Source organism: Meleagris gallopavo, chromosome 5 (assembly GCF_905368555.1).
Source record: "Meleagris gallopavo chromosome 5, MGAL_WU_HG_1.1, whole genome shotgun sequence".
Lineage (NCBI taxonomy): Eukaryota > Metazoa > Chordata > Aves > Galliformes > Phasianidae > Meleagris > Meleagris gallopavo.
The window spans coordinates 48,569,510-48,595,378 of record NC_139408.1 but is presented as its reverse complement, the minus strand read 5'-3'; the positions used below and the strand labels follow the sequence as shown (position 1 = coordinate 48,595,378).

At 37.1% G+C, this 25,869-nt stretch overlaps 1 protein-coding gene across 1 annotated transcript in view; it reads left to right on the top strand.

Moving 5' to 3' along the window:
- The first annotated feature begins 202 nt into the window (after positions 1-202).
- The window catches only part of BEGAIN (brain enriched guanylate kinase associated), a 138,640-nt gene continuing 112,973 nt past the window's right edge, over positions 203-25,869 (top strand). The window contains exon 1 of the mRNA XM_031553684.2: positions 203-1,129. Within this exon, the coding sequence (XP_031409544.2) occupies positions 203-1,129 (927 nt within the window). The remainder of the gene's footprint in view (positions 1,130-25,869) is intronic.

Here is a 25,869-nt window from a genome sequence, read left to right as displayed (position 1 = left end):
TTAGTATGGCTAATTAAAATGATGAGAACGTGCTATTGATCTAATTATGAAACATATCCATAATTTGGGATGCATATGGGATAAAATGTGGTGGCTGTACTATTACGCCTTTCAAAGACATTCCCGTTGCCTTACAAGATAGAGAGGATTTATAGGAGTACCACTTTCATTGATGCCAGCTGACATACCGACACAAAAATAAATGGAGTCACAGTCAAAGGGCTCCAATTCCCCTGTTAAGCCAGAGGGTGCTGTGCCTGGAAGACCAGCCAAACAAGAGGGGGTTGGCAGGGTGACTAAAGAAAGAGCACACTGTGCACCCACCTCCACATCTCCAGCAGAAGCAGGAACTGATGTGGAGAGGAAAGTCTCTGGAGATCTGACAATGAACAGTTACTCAAAACGCTGCAGCTCCAGTGAGGACAGCTTTGAGTTACAGGGTAGTACAAGGTCAGAAGCTAAAAGCTTTGTTAAAAGCAAAAATAAGGATGAAGGCTATCGACCCCATCGATCAAAGCACAGTCAGAAAGGGGGTGAAAAAACCCATGGACTGGAACACACTTCTCTATATCCTGCAGAAGTTGGGAATGCCAGCCAAAAGCTTCAGAGGCAGAAGGCAACACAGAAGAAAAGCAGTTCCTCTGCATCTGACTTGAGCTTGGTGAGTCAAGGATCATCAAGTTCATTGTCTGTCGTGGAAGAAAAAATTGAAGCCAAACTCAAATTCTCTCAATTTATTAATGAAGTTACCTTCAGAGTGCTCGATCCCATGAGTCTGAGGTCATATCGAGCTGCTAAACTGAAAAACACCTTTCCGTCTGGTGTGAGAAGCCTAGATGACTTACGTATTAAGAGAAAGTCTCCTGAAAGCTGGAAAGAGAACGTTGTAGTTCGGAAAACTCATCAAGAAGTAGACTTAGAGAGCTTGAGAAGTGATGAAGTTGTGGCTGGAGCACGGACACGCAAATTAGAGAAGTCTTTGTCACTGGATACAGGTCCCTCTCTCAAGTCATTTGATAATGGTGCCTCATGCAGAACAAGATCTGGTTTGCCTGTAGAAATTATGATTTCTCAAAGCAAAGAAATGCCAGTCACAAAATCTGCATCTCTGCCTAGGAGTACAAGCATGGTGAGCTCTTTCTCAGATCAATTATTTGGGTCATTTGTGACAATTGTGCACTAATGAAATTGTTTGAGAAGGTTGCTTTCTACCTGGGTTGGTTTTTACTTTGTACATTAACTTTTTTCAAGAGAGGAACAAATATAGAGGGTTTTTTAGTAGCTCCCTTCATATGACAACTCCATGTCATATGAAGGGAAGGAAAGACAGGATACACCTCTCCAGACCTTTCCACTGTTTTTCATCTGTAAGAGATTAAATGAGGTATTTCTGCACTGCAATGAAGCATACATATAACCAGATCAGCTGAAGATAAGCAGTCAGGGAGTGCTCAGGGTAAGATAGTTTCACATGCAGAGGTTTCTATGGCAGCCAAGCTCACTAGGTTACAACTTGCTCAGGTATCTCTACATAAAACAGGTATATTCTTTTAGTAAGTTTAAATACTGTCCTAAAATTGCTGCTAAGGTTTGTGTGTCTGGAGTTAATATATGTCACCTGACAATTTCTTTACTGATTTTCCTAAAAAACAAACAAAAAGATCCCATATATTTATCTTAAACTGACAAAGAAAAAAATAAAGACTGAAGCTTTCTTCTATGGTCTGGACAAAACTATGTATTTATTTTTCATTGTGAGCTTATTTGCTTGGCTGAGGATGGGATTTTTTATACCTATCCAAGTTGGTGAAGGGAGATAGTTTTTCTTTGGCATGGTCAGAAAACCTGAGCTGCTGAACCTGGAAGTGATACATCATGTTCTTACACCTCTTGAGCAAAGGTTGTAATCCTACATGACCAAACCTAGAACTGCTGTTCAAAACTATGTATATACACAGATGAAGACAAGAAAGGAATAGCGGGATCGAGGGGAGCAGGAGGGGGAGGGGAAGGAAAGTTAAACGGAACATCTAAAGATTCATGTCTTCCACCTGCAAAAATTTTGACTTCAATGCAATTTATTTAGTGCAAGTCCTTACATGAAGTGTGCCTAAGAAAAAGAAAAAGGATGATCATTCAGACAATCTTTGGTGCCATTATTGTAAAGATATTTTAAAAACACGGTTATATAAATGTACATTTGAATATATACAGAACATTACATAAATTTTTTTCATGTGTTTGTTGCCAATGCATTATTCATATGTAGAATACTATCTCTAAGAGAAAGAAATAATTAGGTTACATTGAATTAAGTACAAAAACAAGATAGAAATATAAAAGCACAAATCTTGAAGTGCGTGAAAGAACATGTTTGAAAGTTTGAGGTTGAGAAAGTTGCACTTCATTAAAAAAAACATCTGAGACAAAAAATTATGTGAAACTGCCACCTGTCTGATATGTTTTCTGCAGACATTTGAGTTCATAACAGTGCATGTACTGCTTTTCATAGGTCTATATTGGGTCCAGACCTACTACAGTGATTTTCAACTTTCAGACTTCTGAGAACTGTTACAAATCTTCAGAAACATTTCAGCAGCAAGTATTTATGTATTAGCAAAGTGCTGCAACTGAAGTGAAATCTCACCAAGAAAAAAAACAAACCTCCTTCACTGTAGATATTTGCAGAGGAATTACAGACAGCTAGCAGCATCAAAAAGACAATCTATTTACTTAAATGGGGTTCTGATAGGTAGAAAGTAATTACTAAATACAACAAATTATTTTCATATGTTGTACTAAATTTTGAGTGATTGGATGAATTAGCAGAAAAGTAAAATAATTTAAGCAGATGAAAGCAAACTGAATACAACCAAACCAGAGGAGGGTACACAACTCAAGACTATGTCATACTTCCAGGTTGAAAAAAATGACCTGTTCAATAGGCTGAAAAAAATCAGGGAAATATTGAAAAGGATTGTTGACAATGAAAAGAGCTTCTCAGTACTGGGACTAAATGCTTATTGCAGTCTGCAAAAGAACAGATTTGCATAGAAAGAAATATGAATGCACCCAAAAAACATGCATTTTCCTCACATCCAAGCTATGTCTGGCTTGATTCTTTTAATCTACATTTTTTCTCAAATGGGCACACGAATCACACATGGCAATGGAAAATGACACGTGATCACCTTTCCTTGCCTCCCTCTCACTGTGTTTTCTCACACAGCATTGCTTAGAAGTGTGTTCTCATCTGCCTTGCAAATTGGAGATGACCATTAGGCTGCCAGTAGTTTCAAAGCGTTTTGTCAAAACAGATATAAGAATACATGGCTTAATTCCTTTGCCAAATATTTGAGAGAGGATATTGGTCTTACTCTTCACCATTTGGAGGCATCAGTTAAATACAATAGTTTTCAAATTTCTTTCCTTTAAACTCATTATCATGTGAAGCGAATATAGCCACTGAATTCCTAGCTAAATAAACTGTAACAACTTCAAACTGTTATTTTTTCTTTATCTAAAGATTCCTTTTAAGGAGCCTGTATGTTTAGTAATAATGTAGAAGAATCACAGGTCAAAATAACTGAAGGCGAGCACTGAAAGCTAAGTATTAAAAACTTTAGTCAATTGGGACAGCATTTGCTTAGTACATCCAAGGATTCTGATTGCATCATTATAATCTCTCTCCTTCTGATACCGACACTGACTGTTTTTCTAATTCTGTGCACAACTACTGTGAAATTGTCACTTAGGCTGCAATAGTAATAAGTAGCATTGCAAATGTACGCAGATACATATTCTTGGATCTTTCAGGATTGGTAAAATAGCTTTTAAATATCTCATGAGTTAGGCAGTCAAATATTCTAAGCTACAAGATCTAATGACCAAAGCAAACAGCAGTTCTCTCTCACCCTGAGCTCATCTGAAATCAAAGACAAAATTAATTTTCCACTGATTCAGTTATCTTAAATATCCTCTCAATCTCTGAGAGGTTATTTTAGTTTTAAGGAACATAGTAGTATTAGTTGAACCAGCAACAGCCAAGCTAGGACAAGATTGAGCTCAGCAAAGAATGGCAGTCCAAGTATTTATCCAGTTTCATCAGTTAGAGTGCTGAATCCTGTTCTTCATTTTATTTTTGACATTTACGCCACACTCTCAAGATGTTAGGAGCCAAGAAGGCCATGTGTGGTTTCACCTATAGCTAACTTAACACCTCCTGTCCCAGTAATGTAGCATTGACTCCTTTTCCCCCCTTCTAAGAGGAATGCAGCAGCTTTGTACTGTAGGAGAGATCAGCATAATGTTTTTAGAGCAGCAGATGTGACATCGTTTTACAAGCAACACTATGAGCAGATGGTGTTTAGAGAGTTCTCCTTGCCTGCTCTAAAACACCTCCGTTGGGTCACTAATGGATCCTTCGTCTAGTTGAACACAGTACATAAAGCTATAATGTTCCCAAGATGACGCATATGGTCATTTACAGCTTCTCAGCTCATCAAATACAAATTAGATCAAAATCTTCTTTACAAAGCGTAGACATCTACAAGTCAGTACTCAATAAAGTAAGCTATGTATTCAAGACAGGAAAGAATAAAAAGTCTGAACTGCTTGCCAGTAAAAAGTATATGTTTTCAGTGAAATTAAATATCTCACTAAAAACAATTGTAATTTTTGAAGTGAGGGTTTGTACTTGGTTTGTCCACCACCACTACCATCCATTTTTAGAGAAGGAAAGCAGCATGTGACACAGAGGGAGCTTGATAAATGAACAGGTGTTATTATGATGCTGAATTTGTTCATGGTACCGCACTCGAGTTGGGACAATCCCAGACATGTGTACAGACTGCGGAAAGAACTCACTGAGAACAGCCCTGAGGAGTAGAACTTGAAGATTCTGGTGAACAAGAGCTGGACACAATCCAGCAGTATGCACTTGCAGATTGTAAGGCCATCTGTATTCTAGGCTGCAAAAACAGAGGGGTGGCCAGTAGAGAAAGGGAAATAATTGTCCCTTTTTGCTCTTTCCTTGTGAGGCCTCATGAGCAGTTCTGCATCCAGACCTGGGGTCCCCAGTTCAAGAAAGACATGGAGCTGTTGGAGCTAGTCCAGAAGAGGACACAAAAATGATCAGAGGGCTGGAGCCCCTCTTCTGTGAAGAAAGGCTGAGGGAGCTGGGACTGTTTAGCTTGGAGAAGGCTCCAGGGAGACATTACAAACTGGCCAAAATTATAAATACGAGGGAAACCAACTTGTCTAATAGTAATAGGATAAGGGGGATCATTTTAAGCTAAAAGAGGGCAAGTTTAGATTAAATACAAAGAAGAAATTATTCACTAGAAATGTGGTAAGGCATTGGAGCAAGTTGTCCAGAGGTGTGGATTCCCCATACTTGAAGGTATTCAAGGGCAGATTGAATGAAGTCCTGGGCAACTTGATCTAGCAGGTGGCAACCCTGCCCATGATAGGGAGCCGGAATCAGATAATCTTTAAGGTTCCTTCCAACCCAAGCCATTCTATGATCCTGTGAATTTCTGCACAGTAATCAGGGCTCCATCCAGAACATAAAATCATTTTTCACTCAAATGTACTAATTGCCATCATTGGAGTGGCTACTCAGTTAGACAAAAATGCTGAGCGCATGCATTTCACATTGATTTTGATATCTCTTGGCACCAGCTACAGGAAAGCACCATTGGCAATCAAGATGTTTAGTATTCATTTTCCAGAAATTTGTGTTAATATGACTTTTCCCCTTCCTTTGAGTTTGAAAATCACTTCTCAATTGCACACTCTATCTTTGGTTGCCCCTAGAAAGAAGTAGTACTTTCAGAGTAATGGAAGTTACAACAGACTCATAACAATTACCATTAGCAGAGATTCCTGAAAACTGCAAAGCCAGACAAGGGAAGGTAGAAGAGTAAGAAGCAGGAAAAAAAAACAATAGATTTTTTTTCTCTGGCCCAGGTTTTGTCTAGCAACCTTTATGTGCAATTTGTGACAATGAGTTTTGAAGATATTTCAAATCACTTTTTCTTTTCTTCCTTGAAAGATAAGTAGGTGTTTATTATGTTTATGAACAGATTTTTCACCCTGCCATAACATAGCTTTGGTATATCACAGAAGCAAAGACATCAGCAAACAGTGGATCTCTCCCACAGGCACATGCAGTAATTAACAAAACCATTTTGTCTGGTGAACATAGTGAAAATCTGTGGATACTACCAAGAGAATGCTGAAGTGCAAGGCACTGCTGAAAAGTTGCTCTGATATAGTTTTCACTTGTAATTGATTGTTTTGCCCCATTTGTTCAGTGGTTTCCAGTTCCATTAAAATTTTAACCACTGATGTACTACAGTTAATGGAAACACAGATATAACCTTGCTCTTCTCCCTAGCATGCTATAACTTCACCTGAGTAAAACAAAAATTCTCCTCTTAATATGAACCTTGCAGAGCATGCATTTTGGGGACAGAATAGATGGAATCAGTATGATTGTCTACCATAGATACAATTGAAATACCCTGTTTTCCCTGTAGGTCTTGGTACTCTGTATTTTTGACATACAATGAGAATGACAAATTTCAAGAACAGATTTTTATGAGTTAAAGGATGGATTGTTTTATATTAGATGTGGTCCATCCTCAGTAAAATGAAACCTATCTGCAGCAGCACTGTGCACTCATGTCTCAGAATACTGTGAAATGCATGCACTGACCTCAGGTCTGGTAAAGAATTGCTCTCCATTTGGGAAGAATGCTTTATATTTGTAGAATATATATCTTTTCAAGAAGCTCTACAAAAGTTGATTTTCTCCTCTTTGTAAAGAAGCTTTAATTTGACCTTATCAAATGAAATGAAATTCAGTGCCAGGAGTTCTAGATGACAGGAAAACATGTCTTGAAGATAAGAAAGAAGCAGAAGATGCCATAAATCTTGGCTTTGAAAGTCTCCCAACACAATTTTTAGTAAAAATACTAAGAGGTAGACTCAAAAATGATTAGAAAAACCTCTTGAAGAGGTCATTCATAATATTCAGTTGTAAGCGGGGTCTCAGTGGGACTAGCAGTATTTGATATTAGCAGGAAAATGAATTTATTTGAGATATCACTATCATGGATATACAGAGAGTAAGTAACACATGCAATTCTGCTCATTTGTCTGATTTGAAAGTACATTACTGCACTTGTACTCTTGTGTAATGATCTTGAGAAGATGCTTGTGAAATTTCCAGAAAGCTATCTCCTGACAATGAGCAGGCACTTAATGTGTTCAAAAGAAGCTTTCCCATTTTCAGCCTTGCTGGAAAAGCCTTCAAGTCTTTTTTTTTTTCCTGTGTTGTACCAAACTTATTCAGTATGTAGAGTGAACAGAAGTTTCTTGTCATCTACATCTCACTGTGACACCCTTCCTCATATTACCATTGTATCTAAAGCAATTTCTTTTTTCCATTACTAAAATGATATTCCACAATTTCTTGAGAGCTTAATGATGGAAATGTTCAAGTAAGCTGGATTACCTATTGCTGAACAGCTAGCTTGTAGATGCAGACTGTGTAGCCTTCTGTTAAGACACTGTTGGCCAACAGCTTCTACTTTCTGACAGTAAATTCAATACCTGCAAGGATAAACTAAAATTATTCTAATACACAACTGCATGAGTTGAGCTTTTGAGCACTAATATTTGATGTTATCTAGGCAAGAATGATCAGTGTCTGCCTCCTGTACAGATAATGAGAACATTTAAAATAAAAGAAAATGAGGAATAAATACTTGGCTTGTTCATACAGCAACAATTTTTATGCTAGGAATAAAAAGACATTTGCCCTAAAGAAATCTATTCCCTAGATAACTGTAGTAACAAAACCTAGCTACATGAATATGGTTAAAATGAGAAGCTGTTGAGTATTCAAAAACTGGTTCACAACCATTTATTTCTACAGGAGCCAGCCAGACCTTCATACCACTTACATTGCTGAGCTCGGTGTTGTGAACTCACAGACAGTACTAGACACATCCTATTCTTGGAGACTCAGAGCTGAATCATAGTCCTGCAATGAGAAAACTGGGACTGCCTGTGACATCAGCAGGAATCAACATAGCAATGGCCAGCAGAGCTTGGGCTTGGGAGGAAGAAGTAAATACTATTCGGGACTGAAAGGCATTCATAGACTGTAATGGTGCTGGGTACCAGGGGCACAGCAGAGGAAAACTTCCTAGCTGCTAGGAAGCAGCTGTTACCACAGTGAGGCCACAACAGGGTTTGTCTCCATCTCCTCATGGCTGGGCCCTGCCTGGCAATGGGTTCTGCTGAGCCAGGCCCACTATTCAGCCCAGCCCTATTCCTAAGAAGGTAGGTACACAGTGCTGGGGCTGTCCTAGTGCTCCCTGGATGCTCTGCTCCTTGATGGGGTGCTGGGACACGTGCTGCCTGCCAGAGCCACTCTCAGAGTCATCACAGTCTCTTGGAATATCCAGGAACTCCAGTAACCTGACAGCAACAGGGCAGGAAAACACAGGATGATGGAGACACTTCACTGCTGCCACTCATGCTGAGCTGATCTCTGAGCAGCAACGGATGGTAAAATACTGTCCAGTATATAAGAGGTTATCACAAGGAGGAATTGTAGATGTCCCTGTTAATTGCAGGAGAGTTGGACTAGATGACCTTTAAAGACTATCAACTGAAATGATTCTATGAAACAGAATTACAATATTGCAAAGAGAACAAAACCAGGGTTACCCAGTCATTATTGGGATTTTAAATGGAAAAACAAATTGCTAAATTGTCTTCATGGATGCCTGTAGTTAACATTAAAACATAGAAAAGACTCTTAATTTGCCTTATATATGTTTTCTTTCTCCAGTTTTCAATATTTTGAGGTTTTCTCTTGCTTCTTATTTGTCTGTTCCAGGAAACATAAAATGGATGCTAAGTCAGTCAGCAAAGTTACATGATGTGAAGTTTCAGTCCATTACAATCAATGCAGTTAATTAAAAATACAGTCAGAAGAGAAATGGTGATGAGAGTTGGAACACAATAAATAATTAAAACAAAATTAGTTTGCCTCCTTCTGAGCCAAACTCAGTCCCCAGTTAAAATAAAATGACTTTTTACCTCATTCATAGCAATAACAGCAAACTTGATAGAACTATCAGTTTTCCTTCCAATGCTACCTACCACGTAAGTACTAAAGTCCCACATCCCAAATTCCTCTTGCTCTACTATCTTCCCCAGCATCAATCTGTCACTCAATTCCCAGCACCAGGACACTGGGAGATGGTCCAAGGAGTTTCAAACACTAAGCAGGAAAGAAGCCTACGGTGGTACAAAATAATTTGAAGTTTTTTAATTATTCCAACAAAATATGAAACATTCCCTTATAGATGCAGGGAAGCTGTTGGCAAATAATTATTTATCTGTTTATTTATTTGGGGATTAGGCAAAGGCAGAAAGGACCAAGACTGACCCCTTCTCAAGCAGCTGGCTGCTTATTTGTACCTTTCTTATAGCCATCCTAGAGTGTAACACTAGCATTGCAGGAAGAAGCCTGGGAAGGAAAGAGGCTTTGTTCCTCAAGCACCAGGCCTTCAGAACGGATGCTGGGCACTAACACAGCTAGTTTCATTTCTGAGCTCAAGTCTGCAGGAATCATTTATACATTATTGTGTCTCTGTCTGATATTACCACAGCAGTGTTACATCTCTATAAATTGTATATTGACAGCTGCAGTTGGTTTCCTGCTTTTCTTGTATTCATTCACATCTTAAATGTTCCTTCCTTCCTTGAAGGATATAAATCTCTCCCCCTTGTTGGGAAATGTTAGTGACAAAGAACAGGATGCTGAGAAGAAACTTTCAGCTTTCATTTCCTCAATGCATAAAATTTCCAGTTCTTTCAGAAGGAAGAAACAAATGAGCCCTTCTGGCTGAGTCACTATTTAATAATGTAATAATTAGCTAAACATCATGACAACTAAGCATTATGTATTTTCCACTCTTATTGGACTTCTATCATCAGAAGAAAAACAACAGGTAGCTCTTCTACTAATTCAGTTATTTTAGTGCCACAGATCAATAGTTTGATTCTTGCAGTTCTCAAAGATATGAAGCCTAATAGCTATAATAAATACTAGCATATGTCCTCAAAGCTGTAGTGGAATTTTAAAGAGGTATATGTGCACTGCTTTAATATGTCAGGAAGAGCTACTTGACATATTTATTTTAAATCCTTATTTTCTGTTGAATATTTAAGACCACAATTGTTCCAGTGCTAAGTGTTGCTTTGCATAGTAACAGCTTTTTTTCCTAGATACGTATTGTTTCAAAATATAGGTAAAACTGGTCATGTATTTATAGGGTTTGCCACCATATGTGAGATCAGCAAAAACTTTTCTGAGATGGTAAAAGCAAGAGAGGGCATCATAATGTCTACATATATTCATATAATTGTCTACACTGGTTTATTGCATAACTTTGGTAAACTTGGAAGTGTATCCCTGCCACCAAGTGTAAAATTAGAACTAATCATGAAAAAATCCATGTTCCTTTGAGTAATGTTTAAATTTCTTCACATAAAATTGATTGTTGCAGAAATATACCTCGGAATGTGGAATGTTGAATCTCTCATAGAATTATCAATTCCTTCCCTTATTAGAATAACTGGAGGAGTCCTTATCCTAATGTATACAGGCAAATTGTCCAGTACCCCTGCAGCACTTATAGAACAATAGAATCATAGAATATCCTGAGTTTGAAGAGCCTCAAAAGAAGCCAACTTGTGATTCCACAAAGGATTACTTGAAAATTAAACCAAATGTCCAAGAATGTTGTCTAAATGCTTCTTGAACTCCAGCCGATTTGTTCTAAGATCATCCTCTGGTACTATGGCCTTTGGTAAGAAGGTTCAATCTCTACCGCTATACCACCATCTGCTTCTGATATCATGGGCCAACAAAATAAAATAAGAGGCATTACTTTTAGAGCATGTCTCATAATTCCAGAGTGGTCTGCAGGTATCCAAAATTAAATCAAATCACTTTCTCATCAATAATGAACTGTCAAATATTTCTTTCAATCGTTCTTGATTCTTGGAACATCTAGGTCTTCTTTGGACATGTATATTGACACATTATGATTTTTCCTAGGCACATGAATGGCAGGCTGGTTGGATATTTCTCTGTGTGCTGTTTTGAATTTCCCTGCCACCCAGCAATCATCCTCAAACACTTCCTCACTTGTCTTGAATCTTTGTCCTTTTTCATCCATTTAACAATTCTTCCACAAAGCAAATGACTCACCATGTTTTACATGATAATGGAATACAGTAGCCTGGCTCAACAGAACACCAGCTTCCTTTTTATGGGGTACCTAGATGCATCACCTCTGTCTTTAACTGTCTTCCATTGTTTGTAAATGTTATGTCCTGATAACAATGTTTCCGAACAGCAAAAGCTCATAATCTGACATCAAACTTAAAAAAACACTATTTTCTTTGCCTCCTAGTTACTGATCTGTCTTCTACTGCAGTGTCACTCACTTGGCCTCTGTTACCATCCTGTTTTTCAAGGACATAAATAATTTGATGCTTTCAGATTCCCCCAAAGAATTTGCAAAATACTCTATGATTTATGTAATTATCTTTACATTAGACCTAATTCAACACCGCTCTTCTTGTTTCCTTCAATATTTTGAATTCTCAGTAATATCTACAGTGTTAGTGCACTGTCAACCCCTGAAAACCTTGTCCTATGTGCAATAGGACATGGCAAATTTAGACATCTTATCTAAGGTTTGTCCTAAATCTTCCAGCAGCTAGCTCCAGCACAACCCAACTCACATCTTCTCTGAACTGAAGGCTGATGGAGTTCAGACAGAGCTGTCACTATATTTGCACTTTCCTTTTATAGCTCAAAGTTAAAAATATCTTGTGTTTTTATGTCAAGTACAGTGCTCAATCCTCTGTAATACACTTTTACTGTTAAATTACTATGTCTGGATTAACTGGGAACTATTAACTTCAGAACAAGTGCAGCAGACCTTACTACTGTCGGAAAAAAATCTACTTACTGATTATGTTGTCTCCATAAACTGCACCATAAAAATATTTTCCACTTTTCTTCTGAATTTTCAAAAAATAATGGATCTAGTTGAATGTTCACAACTCTGATTTTTGCTCTATTCTGTACTTTATATTTACAGCTGCCAAGTGGAGTTCAGTACTTAAAATAAATTCTCTTTTATCATTTCCACTACCCCCAGCTAATGAATGCATTAAAACTTAAGCAACTGCCCTGTTTGTTCATTATGTTAACAGCTTCCCTCTCAAAACATAAAATGAACAAGTAAAAACAAAAACTAAAAACCACCAAATGCACAAAAGAAAAATAATGGGAAAAAAAAATAGTTACAGCTTTTCATAGACTACTGTCATAAAAGCCTGAAATTACCTATCACTGGGTTTTCAGTGATTAACTTATTTTTGGAAAAATATGCTTTGAGGATTATGACAGATATTATAAGAAGAAAAAAATTAATAATTCTCATGCGGTTATTATCAATATATAATATGTCATGTCCACAGTGGAACTTCTCATTACTCAGATGTGAAGTAAAAGGCAAAGATCTGCTCAGCCTGGCAATCTGGTAAGCCTGCAGCAACCTTCACAAGTTCAACTCTCTTATGAAAACAGATGCAGATTACCCCAAACCCCTGCCACCAGACACTTGTGCTTCCTGACCTTCTTATCAGCACCAATGATGCAATGAACATTGCACTGATAAATAGGAGGCATTATTTTCAGAACAATCTACACAGATTCTTTAACTACCGACGATAAAGAATGTTAACAATTTCCCTTGGTTAAAAACAGCTCACTCCTATTGCTTATTAATATTTTGGACAGCATTGATTCGAAACATCTTGATAAACATTAATGACTTCAAAGCCTTATATTTGATCATTTATTTAACTAGACTACTTAGTATAGAGGTAAGAATGACTTCAAAGCAACAGCTTGTTTAAAAATCCATCTGAATAAGTTAATAATCAGATGTGGCAAGCAATCTTTTGGAATATCTGGTTTAAAAATATTCTAAAAATCTTTGCTGCTTTTCTTTTTTAATGCCACAATTTCATTTCATTTGCTTCTGTTGGAAAAAATAGTTTCTTCGTTTTATTGAGGCCTTTACCCTGTTTCTTTTTATTTTAGGATGGAATTACTTTCTCAAGTATTCTGAATTGGAATTTTGGTAATTATTCCTTAATACTTTTTGCCTTCAATCTGTTTATCTGATAACACATTTTCATTTTTTATTTTAACATTTTCTCTCAAACCCTGCTTTTCCTTCTATATTAGCCACATATTTAAGTAGGAAAAATGGATGTCCTCCTTTGCCTGATATTAATTTCAGTCAAATTTCCATTCTCCTGTGCCTACATACAGGTCTTCAGGAATCCTGATATCAGGTTGCATATTAGGAAAAATTTTGTTTCCAAAAGAGTGGTCATATGCGGAAAGAAGCTGCCCATGGAGATGGTTGAGTCACCAACCCTGGAGGTGTTCAAGAAATGTTTAGGTGTTATACTAAGAGACATTGTTAATGGGGAAATACTGGTGGTAAGTGGTTGGTTGGACTGGATGATCTTGGAGGCCTTTTCCAACCTTGGTGATTCTATGATTCTATGCCCTGCAAGATTTCAATTTGCATTCTGTCTGCTACCTCTGCCTTGTCATTTTTTATATGAGAGGAAAGACTGTCTGTCCAGAAAAAATCATGGGGTGCTATACTTGTGGCCCCAGTCTGAACAGAGAGGGACCAGAACTAAAGGACACTCTCATGGTTGCTCAGTCTGGGTCCTGCATAGTTATAGCAGACTGGGAGGAGGAGTTGGAAGTATTGTTTTCAAAAGTTCTACAAATATAAGCACTGTGCGGTTTATATTCCTATTCATAATACAAGCTTTGTGCTCTAGCCAATGTTCCCCGAAGGATGAGTTTAAGAGAGCAACTGTAACAGTCTTTGAAATGTACTTGATTTAATATGACATGATGCTTTCCTTTTAAAGAAGTACAAAGCTATACAATGCAATAGCCGTAAAACAATTTTTCACTGAATGCAGACCAGAACAGCTTTCAAAAGGGTAGTTTCTAAGGAAATCACCTTAAAAGATTCTCAAAAATTAAGCCTAACAGTATTAAATGTTTTCATTGGTGACTGCACAGTAGACTTTTAAAGTAACTGTTAATTCATGGGTATCACAAGAGCTGACAGTGCGGCAAATATTATAATGAGATTAGAGCAAAATGATCTCAGTTTTTGGAAAAAAATATGAGTATTATCAACAATAAAAGGATAACACAAAATTATCTGGGAAAAATCAAAAGATAATAGATTTGAAAGTGAACTAACAGCTGAGTGAAGGTACAGCAAGGCAAAATTCAGTGCTGACAAATTCAAGTGTGCTTGGTGGCAGTAAGTCTAAATTTACAGGGAGGGAAAGAGAGGAGAGAGAGGAGAGAAAGAGGAGGTAATAGAACAAAACAAAACAAAACAAAACCAAAACAACAACAACAATAAAAAAAAAAGAAAAAACAGTAAGAAGAGAAACTGTAACTTTTGTGACCACATCATTCCAGCCTAGTGAACTGAAAAAATTTCTGATCTTCATTTCACCAACACCAGACAGAAACAGAAAACATTTAGAAAAGGAACAAAAGGTAGTTATCTTCTTTAGAATGAGATAGCAAAAAAAGAATGGATTAAGTTTAGAAGAAACATATAAAAAGCAGGGGTAATAAAATTGATTTTCAGCTGTTCCACTTTCTACCCTCATAATTCAAGAATGAAAGACATGGCACACAAAGGCAACAAATTCAAAAAATGATCAAAGAAGTGATTTTTAATCACAGAGTAAATTGTATAGGAAGCTCATTGTTGCAAAACAATCTGAAGGTCTAAAAGATCAGTAGGAATCAGAGTGAAGTTAGACATATGTCTGAAGGCATATAGATCCTCAGACAATAAAGTATGAACCAAGTCCAGCCTGACAGGGGTTAGAAAATTAGTTCCGACTTCCAGAATATTTCATAATTATTCAGTGAGTTATTTAATCCATTTTCTTGTGAAAAGTAGTGATGCCGTGAATCTAGGAGCCATAAATTTCAAAACGCATCTCTGGAGACCACTGACATGGAAGATTAGTAGAGTGCTTGTGTCATCACCAGTCCAAAGAGAGCACTATACATTGGTATACTGTACATTTTTGCAGGACTATTCTAGTTTTAATAACATTATAAACAGACAATGTTCTGATGGTAAGAGAGTTTCTACTGGACCAAAAAACGCAGCTGGGGAAAGAAATCATCAACAAAAGCCGCTTCTATGTGTTAGGAAGAACTTTGTTTCTTCCAAATAAAGTTTCAGCAACAGCATGGATTTTCTGTTTGCTTCTCAGAACGTACCAACTGGTATAATAAAATATATTAATTCTTCCTATAAAACTGGACTACCTCTTTCTATATCTGCCAGTTATTGCTGTAAAGCTTCGTTTTCTGAAAGAATGACCTGACAATATGAAATATTTCTTTCTGAGGGCTCATTTGGCTCTGGTACTCACAAGCCAATCTGCCAAACTGACCTCACTGCAGCATAGAGGGGAGCTGATCCTAGCAGCCCTTTCTAGTGATGTCTGAAGTACAGGCTTACTGGCAAATCCTTGATACCCCTTTTGGTTTAATAGAGAGGAGAGTTATGTCATCTTCTCCCTGATAAATACTGGAAGTTCAAATGAATTCTCTACCCCAAAGGAATACGCCTGTTGGATGAAACTCTGCAAGTTGTTGAATCAAATGTCAAAAATCACACACAGATCAGTAGAGCCAGAATTTTTTTTTATTAAATTTGGATCCTTCCCTGGTTGAAAAAGGACATCAGAGGATGGTCATTCTCTGAATGGCTCTGGCATTTTCCTATAGCATATATGAAAAATAAAAGACTTACTTCATGTTGATTGTAATTATGTGGTGATGCTAATATTATAAATATGAAATTTTATTGTGACTGCTAAGTACATATTTAGGTTTTCTACATACACACTTTCTAATCCTTTTCCTATTTTAGCAATCTAACTCCCTTCTATGTTTCATATGAATTTTTTGGTTCAGTGGATTCTTTATCACACTGATGTCAATATATCTTCCCTCAGTGCCTCGCGTTTACACTGTTAAAAGAAGAAATGTACACCCTTATAAGAGCTAGTACCCTAACTTGGGATTCAGATTCTCATCGTGAATATTTTTTGAATATCTAGAAAGTTATTTTAAGAAAATACCCTTATATGCTAAGTAGATGGTTATGTGCTTTGCTGCTCATTGGTCTGCATGTCCCCCATTTTATCAGGCTGACTAATTTCTCAAACAGATTTTCAGCACTAAAATTCCATCTACTTTGCTGTAAGCATTTGGTAAATGCATAGCTTTCCTTTGTTTATTTCTTCTTGTTCTTCACAACTGTGTTCTCACACCAAAGATCCCTACAAATATTCAAGAGCGTTCAGTTTAGTTTATACCTAATTTTAATGCCCTGTTTCATTGCCATAGTCAAACATATGTGTTTTACAAATATGACACTCCCTCTAAATATTTCACTGACTTCACCTCCTTTTGTCTCTGAAGATTTCAGTCTTTGGTTCTTTTCTTCTCTTTGTATATTTGCAATACTGGGCAGAGCTGTTTACAACCATTGTTTGAGAAAGTCTCTTCACAAAGGGACTAAAACACAAATTCATCTTCCAGCTAGTCTCGTTGACACATAAAGAATTAGTTGAAAAGAAAGATTTGGAAAGCTAGGTGAAAAGGAGTCTTGAACCATAGCAACATTTAAAAAATGTTTAATTTAAAAAAAAAAATCAATTTAAATGGAAAACAAACCTTTTAACAGATGCTAAATATACTTCACCCTACAGAGTTCAGCAATATGAATTTTTGTCACTTATTTTTTTCCTGTCTTTTTTCATCAAATCACTGCAGTAGTAGTGTAGTTTTCCTAACTGAAATAGGATTAGGATTGCAATTGTCATTGTACTCTACATAAATATCAAAGAAGAAACAATAACATTTATAGCACAGGTACACTGTAAGCTATAGGATAGATTGAGGTTTAGGCTTCAAGCTCCCAAACATGAGTACAATATTTTTATAATAAGAGTGCAAAAGGCTTCCTGAAAGTCAGAGAGGAAATGTAAATTAGGTGAAGGTATTGCAGCCATCATCCCCTCTACGGTTTCAAACACTACCTCTCCCTTTTCAGCTGACTTCTTGGAGAATTTCTTCTCTTCTTTTAACCTTGACTGAAAAGCCAGCATGTGGTGACACTATTTATAGAGAATTGTTTAATTCATTAGAGTCCCACTGAGACATTCCTAGTTTTTCCAAACCTACGCAATAACCTTAAGTCTCTACAAGTGGCTGTATTTGTTTATATTCACGCGTTTGTCCTTCCAATGCTCAAACCTGCCATTTTCCTAGTAGTGATGGGTATAACACAGATCTACAGGTGCTTCTGAAAAATTATAACCACAAGAAAAAGCACCCTCAGAAAGCAATTCTGATGGTGATCTTCTGTTGATGTCAGTAAAGAGAGCAGTTCTGTAATGGCTCAGAGGCTCCTTTCCTCCAGGAAGGCCAGAGCTTTTCTATTCCTGACCTGTCCTTGCCAGGTATTCATCATAAAACCATTACCCAGCAAAGCACTGGATGATGTATTATTAAAGCAATAATGCTTCCTTCACAAATTTCATCACTGCAACATGGCATTTTTGCAGGTGTAGGCTGTCATTATTTGATACCTCCCATTCTTTCCTTCTCTATAGCCTTTCAGTAGGCTCTCCTTATGTTTCATTCCCCTTTTCTTGTCTCTCTGGCAGCCACCTGAAATGCAAACAGAAGTTGGACCTCAGTCAATAGCGCTGCTTCACGTATGGTCTGTGGCTCAGAAATCATCAGGGGTCACAAAAGAGGACAGTGTATTAAATATCTGCCAAACAAGAAGAAATCAAACAACTTCCCTGTTGTGGGGACAAGTGTTTTTTGTTGGGTTAAATAATGATGCAAGCGTTAAGAAAGAAATAATCATGTTTATCAGAGGAAAAAGATGTTTTTTTCACTCATGAAATTTTATCATAATTTCTGCTGGCTAAACTGTACGGTAAAAATACAGAAACATTTTAAGTCCATTTATGTCCTCAATTACAGTGGACTTCATTACCTGAAGATCCCCTTTGACATTATTGTAGCTTTGCTTACTGATTATGCACATCAAAATTAGTGACAGGATTTTGTTTTGTTTTTAGCTTACTGCAAATAGATGTTCTTTAAATAGAATGAAAGTTCCCTTCCCTGTTGCACTCACAGAGCTCTGAAAATATTGCTCTAGAGGAGACAGATGTGACACTGCGTCTCAGACACTTCCTTCGTCTTCACCCTATCATCTCTCTTTCCACTCTAAAAGAAGCCAATCAGATATCCTGACCACAAATAGTCACTTGTCCTTTGCCTATGTTTAGCAATACAGGGAAGCCTTTTTCTTCATGGTGAAGCCTCTATAATGAATGTAATAAAGATCAAACTAATGAGATTCTATGGCACTTAAACAATAATCAGTAGAAGCAGATGAGAAATGCTATCCTTTGTGTAATTATCACAACTGCCCTACAGAGGCCTTGCTCAGAGACCATTCTTTATAGCACAGTTCCATTGGGGGTTATCCATTTTTGCTAATTCCAAGAAGTGTAAGAACTTAATTCGTACAGTTTATTTTTCTTTGAACTCCTTTCATCTGTTCATAAAGTAGTTGTTGAAACAGAATTTTCTTTTTTTTCCAAAAAAGAAAAATTTGTGAACTCTCCTACATATTTTTCAGAAATCTGTAAGTTCAGTCCTTACCAACAATTTCTGCCTGGCACAACAGTCCTTCCTGCTTCATTCATTAAAAATAGCAATGCAGCAACATGAATATATCCTTTGGGATTCGACATTAAATGCAGAATCCTGCATCCTGGGATGACTTACAATTGTGTAGCTCTTTTGATGTCTCTTGGCACACCACTGCAGCTGTCCCTTGTAGTAGGCATTTGAATTGATTAACATGCTTGCTCCTTTTTTATTCCCCTCCCGCTCTCAGGGCTGTACCTTGAAAGATTTACTGCACTCCAGACAGTGAGGTACTCTGTGGATGCCCTGAGGATAACATAATTGCTGAATCAAAATATCCCATGGGAATGCGAGCTTTGAACTTTGCTTTCAAGATTTAAATTCTTTATTTCTCAGCATATGTGTAGCAGATTGTCAGAAAACAATCTCCTAATCAGATGCATGTAGATAAGCAGGGGAAAAGAGAAGAGCACTACTTTTAAAATACTGTCTGCTGAAAATCAGACAGTAAATCTTCAGTCCAACAAGTAATTAAACGTATAAATAGTCACACCAAATTCACTGGGACTGCTCATGTACACAGTTATAGGTATAACCGTTTGCACTGGTGGGATTTGGTAATGAGAATCTAATAAAGCAAAACAGAAATGGTTAGCAACCCAAACCAAGTTTAGTCACCAACAGAACTGTGCTACAGTTTGAGATTGTTTGCAGTGGTGTTGTTATTCTGGACTGAAAATATAAATCAAAATTCCTTATCTCATTAGGTGTGGGTCCCAGTGGTTTATTTTGCAGTATCTAGTGGCATTAACATATTTTAGGGACTATCAAACAGAAGATTCTTCAAGGATCTCTGGTTGCTAGGAGACTAGTACTTCAGTCCTGCAAATCTTCCACACTGCAAAGAGCAAACTGGCAATAATAAGGTTTTCTTGCCAGATAGCACTAAAAAAACTGAAGTTTACGGCTTATTGTTTAAAAATTTTATCTAGATATAAATTTGTAAAACATGAAAATTTAATAGTTTTTGGATTTCTGGAAGCAGCTATTTTATCTTGTTTATATTATATACTATCCTTACCTCCTTCTTTAATCAATACATTGGGCGCCCAGTACATTGAAACTTAGTTCCAGTGTCCTGGCAGATTTCAGCCAGCATATGAAGTGCTGAGCTTCTTTCAGACAGTTCAGAGCAAGAGGTTTATTATCCCCAGTCCTGCTGCCTCCATCCCTACACGTGCAGAACATGACCTGAGAAGCCTCAAACCAGCACTTTCATCCCCTACATCTCCCTGTACCTCTCTGGCCTCCCATGTTGCAGCTATAGCAAGAAGATTGCAGCTGTCTCCTGGACACATAAAAATCTCAAGATATATTCACACACAGTGACAGGAGTGCCATCATGGAGGTTGTGACAGCATTTCCAAATTTTAACTTCACTGAAAGAAATATCCTATCTCTTCTAAACCAGCATCACAGCGTTTGAGAACACACAGTAAGAATCTCAGACATCACCAAGGGCTATAATTTGATGGTCTTTAAATTTCTTTCTTCTTTGTGACCTAGAAGATATGCTAAACACAAGAACACACCGTTTTCAGTGAACTACCACTGTGCACAGCAAATGGGTTGTGTGCTTTTCTGATTGTTTGCCATTAGTACTGTTTAAAAAGTATATGCTACAAAAGTATTCACCTATTAAGAACTGGGTTTGTCTTCTCACTCAGGACTTCTCAGTTGCTCAGTATAAAGTCACTATTAAATCATAATCTGTAATGATTTTGACCCTGATTCTCTTTAACTGCAGATGTTCTTATTTCTTATCATGCACCTGGGTAAGATAATGTTCTGATTGGATGCTTCACTGTCCTCATCTGACATCACAGCCAATCTCTTTTTTCCTTCATATGACACTAAAGGTATATGAAAGACAGTGTCCATGGAGAGATAAGGGGAAAAGGGGAGGGAAAAATGGCAAAATACCAGCAGACATCAAAGCAAGGGGGACTGCCATTACTTTCAAGAAAACTACAAATCCCCCCAGAATCTTCTGGCAGTCTTCTACTTCGTAATGATTCAAACACAGTTTGTAATTATAAACATTTGATAATTTCAGTCTAAAAGCCTACAGTTCCATGCAATTTTATACCCTTAATGTGGCATTTGTCCCCCACTATGGTACATTTAGATAGTAATAGTAGCAAGAAACGTGGCTGAATCATTGACAAATTTATCCTTAGGCATCTTCTTTTATTTGCCTTGACAACTAGACTATTGAATTTCAACAGGATGAAAATCTAAAAATAGCACTATGTGAAAAAAGACTGCAAGCAAAGCCACTAGATAATATGGGCTCAGTGCTCCTGTGAAATATGACACGTGCAAAAGCCAGATGTAATTTTAACAATACAGCTTCCTTTCCAACAAAGGAATCTCCAGAGTCTGATTCAATGTCTCCACAGTAAAGCCTAACAATTCCACATTTTTGTAGGAGGAAGAACAGACGTCTTTAAACTTGCAGAGAAGAACCCTTGAGAAGAACGTTAATGCAGATCTCAGTGAATATAAAAAGAAAAGACCTCTTATGACCCTATAGCAATTAAAACACCATTTAGGTCCTTCACAGAAGTCACCTTCTACTTAAAATCATTACAATGACACAACTGGAATCAGCAACACTGACACAGACCAGTAATGCCTTGGCTCTGCAGAAATCCAAATCACTGCAGCTTAGGAAGTATTTTGCCTTATTTATTTAGATGATGTTGTAGTAAGAACCTGTTTTATTATGCAGGATTGCAGAGAGAAGCAGACAAAAGAAGCTTTTCTCATCTTTATACCCTGCCTAAAAACAGATGAAGAAAGACATAGTTTAAGTAGTTATCGTATTAGCTAGAGACTTGGGAGCGTAAGGTTCAAGTTTCTTTTACCTTATGACATCAACGTCTCATCTTGGGACTCCCATAAGGAGCTCAAATCCCCTATGAAACAGATACCTCTCTAAGCCCCCCCATACTTTGAAGATACTATAATGATAATTAATATCCAAGTATCTTGAGGCTCAAAAAAATATCTACTTATCTGTTATAAATACGTATTGCTCTCCCATAGTCTCTTGACTTCCAGGTAAATAGCAGAAGAAAATTTATAACTTTAATAGCAAGAGACTGAAATGCAACTTTTATGCTGGTTTTATAGATGTGTTTTCATGTACCCCACCACCATTGGGAGCTCAGATATACAGAAGAGATGTTGTACAGATGTTTTGTGATATAAAGTAATCTAGTGTCAGCCAACAGCACTCTAATGAATATGACCAGCTCTTTTCTTCACTATAGTTACATTTTCCTTGAACATAAGTTAACTGGTAACTAGAACCAGTTCTTTTCATTCAAGTAACATTTAAGTTCCCTTATGGTCTGCTGTGGATTTGGGGACATTTTTCTGTTTCTATCTCATCCGTAATATTATTAGAAGATCCTATGCCTTTGGTGAAGGGAGACTGGCTTGAAAAAGGAAGATCAAAGATATTCTTAACATTATTCTCTGGCCTCATTCTTTTGTTGCTTGAGTAAAGTTCCCTTCTTAAACAATTACAGACATAAATCCAAATGATCTATCATAGGCCATGGCTTTTTATTCACTTGGAACACCCATTGTTCCAGAAATAGATACAGCCCCACTGTTACGACTTTGAAACATCACACACATTGGATGGAAATGGGATTAAAAGAGAAGGTGAATCAATAAACAGATATTTTTTTCCACTAGTGCTGTGTGACAGGAGAAGTGAAATCTTTGAAGTCTGGCTTTCTTTTTAAGGAAATATCTGTGATATTGTCTGGGTGTATCACTGCATCTTGCTTATCTTAAACTTCTCTGCACACAGATAAGTTCATAAGTTACAAAATGCCCTATAAAATACAAGTTGTACCTAAATGCTTTCAAACTTCGTGAGGCATCCCACAACTGTCACGGACAATTATTTCAGTACATAACTGTACCTGTAATTAAAACTATTTCCTTAGCATTTTTGTTTTATTTATAAGTCTTTCTGACTTCAGTTTCAGCCTATTGTTTTCTACTCAGTCCATAGTGTTTAGTCAAAATGGTTCACTCCCTTTTTCTTTATGGATAACTTTCTCTTGTTTGAAAACAGCTATCTTAATAAATATTGCTTTGGCTAGTAGCTTTCCAGTTCTCTTAGCAATTTTATTGTCTTCCACTGAGTCCTCCCTTTAGGGATGGATGGTGCTGAAAGAAGGGCACGGAAATAGTGAGTACAGTAAGAAAAATTAAATGTTAAAACCTCACATATTATAGCTTCCATCACCTAGGTAGAAGTAGATGTAGTTAGAGCAGAAAATGCATGTTTTGTAACAACATAGAACTCTATGAGTGTAGGATGTTGGAATTTTGCAGTTCTGCTCCCCCTCTCATCGTTCTCTCCCACTTCCCATCGCCAGCATTTACAAAGAAAATATCTCCAGTATGCAGAGACGTATGCAGAGGTATAAAGACGTAAACATAGAAACATACAAGACTTGTATCAACTGTGTTAGATTTGTAATCCATAAGGTCTCCTGTTGAGATGCCCCAAGCTTTAGTCCCACTCAGTACAAGGCCACCCTTAAAAAGACAGAAATCAGTGCATCAGATACTGCTTTATATTCTCTATTGATAAACGGGAGCTTCTTAAGTGGCAAATGCAGTGGTTAAATACTTCATGTAATGTCTACACTCACAATTAGCTTTGTCTGTAACATAAACACATCAATAAATGCAGTGGCATTGTGCAGTAGGTACTGCCATGTATTAGTCTGAGACAGATTTCACTTAGTAAGATTACACATTATACTGGTTCCTCAGCCTCCACTCACCTACAGTATTTGCTGATCTACAGTACCTGGCGGGGTCACACTGGAGTCAAGCTAGCTGGAATTAAAGTATACAGAAGGTCAGCTGGACAGACAGCTTGGCTTCACCTCTTTTTACATTTTGTAATTTTATGGCATCATATAATGCCAAAGAACTGTTCAGAAAATATAGTGCATCAGTCTATTCTCACAAAACAGAAATGCTGCTGTATCTTAGGAAAAAAAAAGAAAAAAAAAAGCAAGAAAATACTTCACAGATCTACCTTTTTTTTTATCCAGTCATTATCATGGAAAGGCTTTCCTCTTCATATGAGTCTGTATTGTATAGCTCCTAGCACTCATCTCCTCTGATATCTGCAGTACAAGTAACCAGTTTAATCACATTAACTAAGTGCACAGATTCAGATCATTTAATGGAGAAAAAGTATACAAAAACATACTGAGCAATTGGAGTCCTAACCACCATTTTAAGGCAGAGCTGCCTAATTTAGTTCAGGTTTTTTTGTTCAGGTTGCACTGGATGGTTTGCCAAGCGACACAGAGAACAGGTGCAAGTTCTTTAGGGATTGTTTTTTGAGAAGGACTACAGCATTTCATGCCAGATGAGAATATTAGGCATGACAGAAATCAGCTTGACTCACCAGAACAGCCATTTAAGAGCAGAGCCTCTAGTGTAACAGTCAGCAAGGCTTGACTTCACCAGAGCTCTGCTAATTTACCCCTATTGGGAAGCTGGCTCTGAGACTTTACAGAAGGAAAATGAAACTAAGGAATCAAAACAAAGTTCCTAAAATACTAGGAAATAAACCAGCCTGACAATGTTACATTTTCCCAAGCATGCAAAAGAAAAGCCTGCAGGTAATATTTTCATTTTAATCTGTGGTTATTTGATACATGCTCACACATGCAGTACACGCTACAGAGGACTCTAAGGCCTATATTGAGAAAAATACCCAAGTTTTCTTACTCTTATTGCAGATATTTCCCAATCTCTTTCAGACATAACTTCATAGAAAATAGACCTTGCTAAAGATTTTTCCAACAATAGTTCTAAGAATATCTTCAACCATACGAATAGAAAGAGAAATTGAAGGAAAAAAAAAAAAAAAAAAAAAAAAAGAAAGAAGACCTAGTGTATATTAAAAGTCAGAGAGAGGTTCAGGGTAATTTAGAAGAGGTCCAATTATTAAAGGGGTACTTTTTCTAACCTTTCATTAGAGATTATGAATGCGGGAACAATTTTAGGAAATCTGGTTAAGAAAGAAGAATGCATGACAGTAACTATAATAGGTAATGAGAGCAAGTTGAGCCCATTCACTGTGTCGATACAAGGAATCCCACTGTAATCCCCAACCCAAGATTTTGATCAATTGGTACATGAAGTAGCAAGTCCAGATGCAAAAACTTTTCATTAAGTGCATTGGTTCAAATGTTGTACTTTAGCTGGTAAAGAGAAAATGCAACTCTAAGGAAGGTGAAAACTTCTACTACCAATTAAAATAAGCAGGCAAGGATGCAGAGAAGTAACAAAGATAACAAAGTAACAAAACAGATATTTTTGCTAAAATTGCCTAAAGAACTGTTTTGTTACTCAGGTTATATCTCCTGATCTACCCAGATCTGCACGAAGCAATACATAAGATGCTCAGCTAAGAATTGTTGTTTGTTTAAAAGTGATTTAATAGAGATCTAGGTGTATTTTTAGATTAAAATATATATAAGGCTCCAATTCAGCAGAAATATTGGAAATCTGAGACAACCTTAAGATGGACTGCAGATATGTAAGCTGCTCTGAAAGTAATGCCTCCTGATTTTTTTCCTGTGGAAACTAACAGATACAAAGAGCACACTAATGCTATTGGATAGAGTACATTCTCAGCTACAAACACTACTTTTCAACATAGTCACCACAATTAGCTATGATTTTCACCATCAATGAACTCAATGAACAAGAGCCATCATGTCCTGCTCATAAATACCTGCATGGTCATCAAGAATGTGGCTTGTCATTCACTTTGCTGTCTCCATTGCTGAAATGCACCACCCACCACCTCACTG